Raw genomic sequence first — 7,525 nt, 5'->3', positions numbered from 1 at the left:
TGAGGGTTGAGCTAGTTCCCCCAAAACCTACGTTTTACAGGGCGTGATGGGTAGTGGCGGCTAGGGTTTTCGTGGGAGAGGCGTGGAGGAGAGGAGAGTGGGCAGGAGGGGAAGGGAAACGACTCAGTTGCTCACTGCCTCGTGCGTGGTGGGGTGTTGGTGTTGGATATTTTTTCAACGAGGCGAATTCTTAAAAATGCCCTCGGTTGGGCACAGAAATTACACGTGGTGGCATAAACATTTCTGCACTATTCATTGATACAGTGTCGTTGTTCGATCCGGCGGCTGAAATCATCCGGGAGCGAAAAAATGATCCAACAGTCGAAATGCTCTAAGCTGTGAGAGAGCTCAGGTTCTCCCACGGTTCTTATTTCTGGATTCAGGCAACCTGCGTTGCGCACTTGTACTGCACTACCCGTGTCCATTTGGCCCATGTCTGCACTCTAGTTGAAAAAACATTTCTAGTGGAATAGTTGACTATCATAATAATCTGTCAGCTGTAAAAACATAGTTAGTATTATTTTTTCAAATGAAATAAACATAGTTACATTCGTAATAGTTTAAATTAGACGTTGCTATTGTCAATAAGATCAAATATATTAAAGATTTCAGAAGAGAATTCAGCATCTTCGACCACACAATCAAATGAACTAAATTAAATTGGACGAAAAGTTTCTAACAATAAGATAAGAGTTAACAGAGATTAGTAGACCCCCGCAAAAAAAACAGAGATTAGTAGACAATGGTAAGCAGTATAACTCTGGCCAGTAAGCGGGACCACGGGAGAATTGAGGAGTACTGCCGAAGGATTGGCCCTCGCCGCGATGGCGTCGCCTGATTTAATCTGGGTTGAATTCAGGAGCGACCAGGGAGGACAGCCGCTGCGCGCCCCATGTTGGCTCCACCACTGGATGAAATTTATCCGGTTTGAAAAATTATGATGTAAGTCGCCTGATTTTTTAAGTTGAGGGATCAAAAATGAACTTTTCTCTTGTTTTCACCAAGCAAAGTAGTAGAGAAAATTATTCCCGCAAAAAAAAGTAGTACAAAAAATTACATGACAGAAAAAACGAATAAAGGTTTTCTCCCATACAAACATGTCCAAATGTAAGGTACAAAGAAAATGATTTACATCATAGATTTATTTTTTATTTTGCTCCTTTTGTGAGCTGTACTTTGCAGACCAGACTTTTTGTTTTGTTGAACTTGATCTAATAAAGTGACCGCATGCATCTATCTGATGCCGAGGCCGGGGGATGACCTCCTTTTCAAAAAAAAATTATTTATTCATCTTCCATACCCATGGGCACTACTGGGGAGGAATTGTGAGAACAGCGTCCAGATAATCAATATTATCTTCACATGTTTTGCTCCCAAGGTCTTCACTGGCACGTAGTGCCGTTGGTCTGCGTGTGGGGTTAGGATCCAAGCACTGTACACCAACACTGAGCACTTTGTATATTTCTCCTGCGGTTTCAGCATCAGGGATCACGAGCCTGGAGTCCAGCAGACCCCGTAGGCACACATCATTATTCTTGCTGGTCAACGGGAGGGATGAGATCAAATCGCCTGGATGAATTCCCATGAATACCTCCAGAACAAGTACTCCAAAGCTGTATACGTCACATTTTTCCGTCACATTCTCTGTATATGCTAGCTCTGCAATTAATACAAGTTAATTAGTACATGTTATAAGCTCATCTTGATGAGAATACATCACAGTGTACACATGTATATATGTGGTGCCAAAACTACAAAATTATTGATAGGTTAGTATTTTATTTACCCGGGGCAATGTAGCCTTTAGTCCCAGCATGCCTTGTGATATTTTGGCCATCAATATTGAGTATTTTAGCTGTACCGAAGTCAGATATGCAAGCTCTAAATTCCAGATCAAGCAAAATGTTGTTGCTTGTTATATCTCTGTGCACTATTGGTGTCTCAAGCAAAATGTATTTCACCGGATAGTTCATTCTCCTGAAGCATTAGGTGTCTCAAGTTTGGCAAAGATGATGCTAAAGCGGGTGGAAAGGAGCCCCTTATCTGATTGTTGGAGAGTTGGATACTCGTGAGAGTACGCAACGCAGTGAAGTTGAGGGACTCCAGCTTCCCTCTCAGCTGTAGCCCCTGTATAGAGATCCCGGTGATCACCTCTTGGTGCCTTGCTCGATGCTTGCTGCACTGGATGCCATGCCAGCTGCACGGCCATGAATTATTGTTTTCCCTTCCCCAGGATTGTAGCTGAGCAGGGCTGCTCTCTAGCGTGTCCTTCCAGGCAAGGAGAGCTCCGGCTTGCTCTTCCAGGGACGGCACAAGAGCCATGCCCGGTGGAAGCAAAACTAGTAGGAAAGCGAGTGAGATGAGCTTTGCCAGAGGGTAGGTCTCCATGACTTGTAACATAGCAGGAGTAGCTGGCTACAAGTACAGTAGGAGTAGGTTGTTGGTTTATTGTTGATGAACTTCGTGGAGTCGTCTTTATATAGGTTGCACTTTCATTCATAGGTAAACAGCCCCCAGTGTACGTGCGAGAGACACCGCGTACGACTCGAGTGACCTAGCACGCAGGACTCGAGACCAGCACTCCAGTCGTTGCACCCAATCAGTCGTACTAACGCTATCCGGCATCAGCAAATTTAATGCATGCCTTGACGGGCAGGGCTCTCGTAACGTCTATTGAACGGCACCGCGAAAAAACTGTGTCCACGTAAAATTGAGTACTTGAAATCACGCGATTTTTTCCGGACAAACTTTCTTCTGGAATTAATACGAGAGTAGACTTTTGAACCCCGATCGAGACACGTCTGAGCGAGACAAATATCGATCTCTCTGTCAGAGTACCGCTGCAAAGTCACCAAGGCATGCCCCCTCGAGTGATATGATTGGACTTGAACTGCTGATTTGTGTTAGCTACCGGTAGTTCATAATAATAGAAATAATACAAGTATAAAGGGCCTACACGGTCTCGCCCCCGCGTCGTCTCATCCGAGGCGACACGGGCGGAATCCTCGGCCGCGCCGCCGGGCCGCCCTCCCGCCCCACGCCCTCCCCTCGCCGTTGCTGGAGGAGGCCGCCAGGCTAAACCCGGGCGGCGGACGGCGGCGGTGGGGTCGTCTTCATCTCGTCGGGCCACGGGAGCTCTGGATGGGAGAGGCTCGATCCCCTTTTTCATGGCGCGACGGATCTAGGCGGGTCGGCTGCTCCGCCGGTGGCCAGCTGGGCTTCTTGCCCCTGATCTTCTCTGGCATGGCGGCTTCCGAGCATGGGCTCTCGCGGGTGGCAGCCGCGGCAGCTTCGTCGGCGGGCTCTGGCCTTCAGGCCAGCTGCTCCTCTCCGGCAAGTAGGGGCGGGTGCGGACCCCCCCCCCCTCCTCCTTGCTCTCTGTGCTCGTCCTCCCGCGGGCCGGCGGTGCGCTGGCCTTGGTGGTTCCTGGTGGCGCTGCGGTGGTGGGATTCCAGATCTGGCCAATTCTGGCTCATCGGTGTTGGGCCGGCGAGGAGGTGTGCAACTTGGTGGCTCTCCAGTGCTTCCGGCACGGTGGCTCTTCGAGAGGTGGGTGGGTCAGCGGAGGTGCTGTGCGTGGGGGTGATGGTGGTGTTGGATTGCTTCGGGCGAAAGCTTACCCGGTCTTGCCGGCCGGCGGCGTTGGCGCCTGTGGGCGTCGAATAACCTCCTTGGAGGCATCGTCGTGGAGCCCCACATCCTCCTACACCCCTCGGATTTGCTCTTCGGGTGAAAGCCTAAGGCCCGGCAGGGTCGGGCGACGGCGTCGACATCGTCGCTTCCCTCTTTTGGGCGTCGCCTTGAAGAGTTTCGGATCCCGTTTGCACATTTCATGTGCTGGACGCTCGCGACATTGCGGTCGGCTGGTGCCTGTCCGGCGATGTGGGTGTTGGCGCGGCTTCTTGTGTGGCAACGATGGCAGTTTCGAGCGAAGCAGGCTTGCAGATGGGTCTTGGTAGTCGGTCTCTTCCAGCATGTTCGAGTGGTCGCCGTGCCCCGCTTTGTCTTCCTGAACTCGGAGCTGCTGTGGAGGGTCCCTTGCGGTGACAATGACACGAGTCGGGTGGTCAGCTCTGGCGCTGGCTCGGTGCAAGCCCAACGCTTTTCCCCTGGGAAGCTCGGCGATAGAGTCGGAGTTGTCTGGTCGCCGGCGCGTGTGGCTGACTATTTGGCATCGGCTGGCGCAGGCCTCGACGCTTGTTTGCGGTGAGGGCTTCTTCGGTGGTCGTCGATGGTGGAGTCGGAGTCGCCCTCATGGACGTGTGTGATGACGATGACGCCGGGCTGCAACCTCGACGACGCTTTTCTTCTCGGCGGCATGTGTGCGTTCTTGTGCGGGTGGCCAGATCGCCCTGTGTGTCCTATGTGGGCATGTTGTAACGGTTTTTGCCCGGTTTTTTATTAATTAACTAGGCAACTCTCTTCTTCTTTATTGATGAGACGAGGCAAAGCCTTTGCCTCTATTTGAAAATAATAATAATAGAAATATCACATGTCAGCGTGTTAATTTCTCGAATGTGTTACCAAACATGTACTATATACGAAGTAATTCCAATCTAGCTAGATAATCTGTGTGCTTGCAAATTGCTGTGACAAAAAATATGATATTCGTATAGTGAGACACGGACAAGGTGCAGGTGCGCTGAGTTGTTCCTCTTGTTTCCTTCCTAAATCCTAGGCGGCTATGGCAAACTATCCCCTCCCGGTATCACCGGCGAGCCTGTGGATTCACCTTTCCTCTGCCTGCCACTCTGGCGGCCGGTGAAAAGAAATGGAATCCTGATGTCTCGGCTCCGGTTAGTAGTTTAGGCTAGGGTTTTTTAATCCTCCCAGGCACGGTCCTTGGGTAGATGAAGGCGCTTCTTCTTCGAGTTTGTCTTCCGGGCTTCGATCCTCCACGAGTTCGTCCCTCTGGACGTAGTCTACGGAGCTCCGACATAGATTCCTGTTGTCTCCTTGGGGCGGTGAGGTTAAGGTTTCCCACCATGTGACGAGTTTGGTGTCCGATGTTTCATATCTATGCAAGAGTTCGACGGCGACAACTACGGCTTCAGGGCGTTGATCCTTAAGGGCAATGCACGAAGACCTCTCGGTTGTCATCAACAAGGTTAAGCCGACTTTGATGGGGGAGCGGTGATAGCGGTGTGTCGACGGCTTGTTCTTGCGCCAGTAGTGGTCTCGGAATCTTGATATAATTTTTATTATATTTAAGATAATTTGTATTTCCGCTAAATTCTTATAATAGATCTGAGCATTTTGTGAAAAAAAGATGTGGACAAGGCATTACCATGCACGTACACATGCCGTCTTCATCGGTTTGTTTTTATTAGGGTTCCTTGAGAAAGGTGATCGAGAGGCGACTTGCATTCCCTCGAGACACAAGCTCGGTCACGGGATTCCCTGGCTCCGTCGACCGCTGCGGTGGTGGGAGGTTAGGGTAACCCTCGATCTGAGTGCCCGGAGCCATATCTGGTACTCCCTCTGTCCAGGTGCATTAGGCACCTAACGAAATCCAGGAATTCCTATACTCCCTCCGTCCACGTGTATAGGGCGCCTAAGAAGGTGCAGCGTGACCTAGACGCGTATGGATTGGACTAGTCAAAATTAATTAGTGCGGCTTTATATGTGTATTTAGTGCACTATTTGGGGAGGTGCACTTGGGCATCCAACCACAGTGCGTGGCCGTTTGCATGCATGTCCGGTAATTATGTGTTAGGGCTTGCATGTAGTGGCCATTTGCAATGACTGGCCGTATGTGCCTTGTTATCCGGGTTGGATTCATAAAAGTAACCACTCCACACCGCGGTAGCTAATTGCAGCGACTTATATTATAAGAATTCCTAGATTTCGTTAGGTGCCTAATGCACCTGGACAGAGGGAGTAATATAAGTCGCTGCAATTAGCTACCGCGGTGTGGAGTGGTTACTTTTATGAGTCCAACCCAGATAACAAGGCACATACGATAAGTCATTGCAAACGGCCACTGCATGCAAGCCCCAACACATAATTACCGGACGTGCATGCAAACGGCCACGCACTGTGGTTGGATGCCCAAGTGCACCTCCTCAAATAGTGCACTAAATACACATATAAAGCCGCACTAATTAATTTTGACTAGTCCAATCCATACACGCCTAGGTCACGCTGCACCTTCTTAGGCGCCCTATACATCTGGACGGAGGGAGTATAGTTTTGGAGGTTCTTCATTGCTGGTGAACTTGGCGCAACGGCTTTTCTCATATCGATGTCCTTTCTTGTAGTTGCATCGACGAGTCGATGGATGATGTAGATCGTCGAGCACTCAGTTTGGCGTGATTAGCGTGTGTTCACATTGGCGGTGTCTTGCGGAGGGGACAACGTTGTAGCGTATTTTTGTTCTCCGGCTCCATCTGCATCCTATGGGTCTCAGCCAAACACGACTCTATCTGGAAACTTGTGAGATTTGTGTCCCCTACTCTCTTTGGACAGATTGGGATTATCTTTCGGTCCTGTTTGGTTCAAGCTTCTATGAGCGGCGATCTATCCAGTTTGTAGTCATCGACGTCTTTAAGCCTACATGGATGACTTCACCGTTGTTAATACACTAGTGCAGACTACCTACTAGCGACGTTTTATAAACATCATTAGTGGTGCATAAGTCCCGCGTCATTAGTATCACGCCACTAATGAGCGAGCAGTGGCAGACCGTCGGCAAGTAAATTCCGAGCCTGGTCGCCCCTCCCCCCCCCCCCCCCCCCCTCTAGGATTCTTTTGGTAAATATGCCCATTTTTCTGCTAATCATTGTACTAATCCTCTGACATCTCTTATCACTCTAGCCTTTTCACTATGTCATACACTCATTTGCCCCCACCCCTAATATTTGGTTCATCCTCCACCACTGCTAATGAGGGGTCACTAAGAGGAAGTACTAGATAGTGGCATGAGTCCGACACGTCACTGATTGCTAACTTGCCGAGGGCGTGGGCTGCCCAACGCCACATGTATGTAGTCCCTTCGTTTCTAAATATTTGTCTTTCTAGAGATTTCAACCAGTGACTACATACGAAGCAAAATAAGTGAATCTACACTCTAAAATATGTCTATATACATCGGTATGTGGTAATCCATTTGAAATCTCTAAAAAGACAAATATTTATGAACGGAAGGAGTACTATATTAGTGGTGTTCATGTATTGGAAGCGCCACCAGTAAACAATATATTAGTGGCATGCCACTTGTTCTCCACGCCATGAGTAGTTGTTGCTAGTATTAAAAAACACGCACCATCAACATTTTATCATTAATCCACATTCTGAAGTGGAACATACCATGTAGGAAAGTAGCATCACAAGAAGGTTTCCAAATGGGGTTACATACAGAACGAAGATATAGCAAAATCTCGTAAAACTATCACTAGCCGCAACATAGTTTTCTCGCTAAATCTAGGGAAAATCAAACACAAATGTCTCGTAGTGCTACTCTTATGGTTGTTTGGTCAGTATGTCAATAAATTGCGTAGGAGAATAGGTCTCAAGCACTATATCT

At 48.8% G+C, this 7,525-nt stretch overlaps 1 protein-coding gene across 1 annotated transcript; it reads right to left on the bottom strand.

Moving 5' to 3' along the window:
* Window positions 1-1,053: 1,053 nt before the first annotated feature.
* LOC123175191 (probable leucine-rich repeat receptor-like protein kinase At1g35710) lies at window positions 1,054-2,434 on the bottom strand. The gene is made up of 2 exons (XM_044590169.1): window positions 1,787-2,434; window positions 1,054-1,659 (listed from the first exon to the last, which is right to left on the bottom strand). Exons 1-2 carry the CDS (start codon window positions 1,971-1,973, stop codon window positions 1,310-1,312), a joined length of 537 nt encoding a protein of 178 aa, XP_044446104.1. The 5' UTR covers window positions 1,974-2,434; the 3' UTR covers window positions 1,054-1,309.
* Between the last annotated feature and the right edge of the window lie 5,091 nt (window positions 2,435-7,525).

Source organism: Triticum aestivum, chromosome 1D (assembly GCF_018294505.1).
Source record: "Triticum aestivum cultivar Chinese Spring chromosome 1D, IWGSC CS RefSeq v2.1, whole genome shotgun sequence".
Classification (NCBI taxonomy): domain Eukaryota; kingdom Viridiplantae; phylum Streptophyta; class Magnoliopsida; order Poales; family Poaceae; genus Triticum; species Triticum aestivum.
Note: the sequence above shows the minus strand (reverse complement) of the source record. Positions and strands in the feature narration are given on the sequence as shown.

Bases quoted from the DNA above. Each gene is read 5' to 3' on its own strand.
- LOC123175191 (XM_044590169.1), bottom strand. From the start codon at position 1,973: ATGAACTATCCGGTGAAATACATTTTGCTTGAGACACCAATAGTGCAC. The intron at 1,660-1,786 runs GTAAATAAAATA...TATTAATTGCAG, and splicing joins TAAAGGCTACATTGCCCCGG to AGCTAGCATATACAGAGAAT.